This window comes from Anopheles bellator, unplaced genomic scaffold, assembly GCF_943735745.2.
Source record: "Anopheles bellator unplaced genomic scaffold, idAnoBellAS_SP24_06.2 scaffold02431_ctg1, whole genome shotgun sequence".
Lineage (NCBI taxonomy): Eukaryota > Metazoa > Arthropoda > Insecta > Diptera > Culicidae > Anopheles > Anopheles bellator.
The window spans coordinates 1-848 of record NW_026686553.1 but is presented as its reverse complement, the minus strand read 5'-3'; the positions used below and the strand labels follow the sequence as shown (position 1 = coordinate 848).

General features: G+C 41.4%; 1 protein-coding gene across 1 annotated transcript; it reads right to left on the bottom strand.

Moving 5' to 3' along the window:
- Positions 1 to 293: 293 nt before the first annotated feature.
- Positions 294 to 836, bottom strand: LOC131214779 (fatty acid hydroxylase domain-containing protein 2-like; the record flags this gene model as incomplete). Its single annotated transcript, XM_058209110.1, has 2 exons — positions 294 to 435; positions 526 to 836. Coding segments are annotated over 2 exons (453 nt in total), but the record flags the coding sequence as incomplete, so codon positions are not given.
- Between the last annotated feature and the right edge of the window lie 12 nt (positions 837 to 848).

Sequence of the window (848 nt, the reverse complement as noted above, 5' to 3'; positions counted from 1 at the left end):
CATAATCAGACTGTAAGCTTCAGTGATTTTACACCTGCCGTACACGGTTCGTTCCATAGTTTAAAATTCAATTCATTAAATCGTTTCACACATCGAAGATCAAAGAGAGATTTCGTGCCTTTGATATGTTAGAAAACACGTGAAATCAGTCCCCAACCACCATTTTCGGATTACTGAGCAATGCTCAGATTCTTCAATTTTAGTTTGTGTCGTATTTGCGAATATCAGAATGGATTTTTTTGTTGAAATTTTCTTTTAGTTTAGTTTTGCTGCGTTTTGTTTCCGATTTAAACTTATTTCTCTGGCACAAGTTCCCTGGCGGATTTGAAGCCAAAAATACGACGGTGTCTTTGATATTCCTTCTTTTTCCGAAACTCGGCATTGGTACCGTGAAGACGATCCAACAGCCCAAAGTTACCATAACACTGATTGAAACTGGAAATGCAAGAAACACAAATTTAAAAATAAATCACTTTCGGTACTCAATTTCAATTTACAGACTTTTTTTACTTTCCACCGACTTACTTTAGATGATGGTAATCGTGTGCTTCGGAGCTACCCAAGAATGGGAGATGGTAACCGGTGTGATCTCCTAGGTTGTCCCAAACGACGATCGTTAGCCAAATGGTCGTTGTGAAAAGGCAACAGTGCATAATAGCCGGCCCAAGGTACAGGGGTAGCATAGAGCTGATTGCGAACTCAAACGGAGAAACGTACATGCCCGTCAACGCCACCGGTGCTCGCCATTCGTGGTGCAGTTTGTGGAATCGCTGATAAAAGTGGCGACTGTGGAACATCCTGTGTATGTAATATAACGCGGCGTCCCATACCAGAAGGCAAATGGTAAT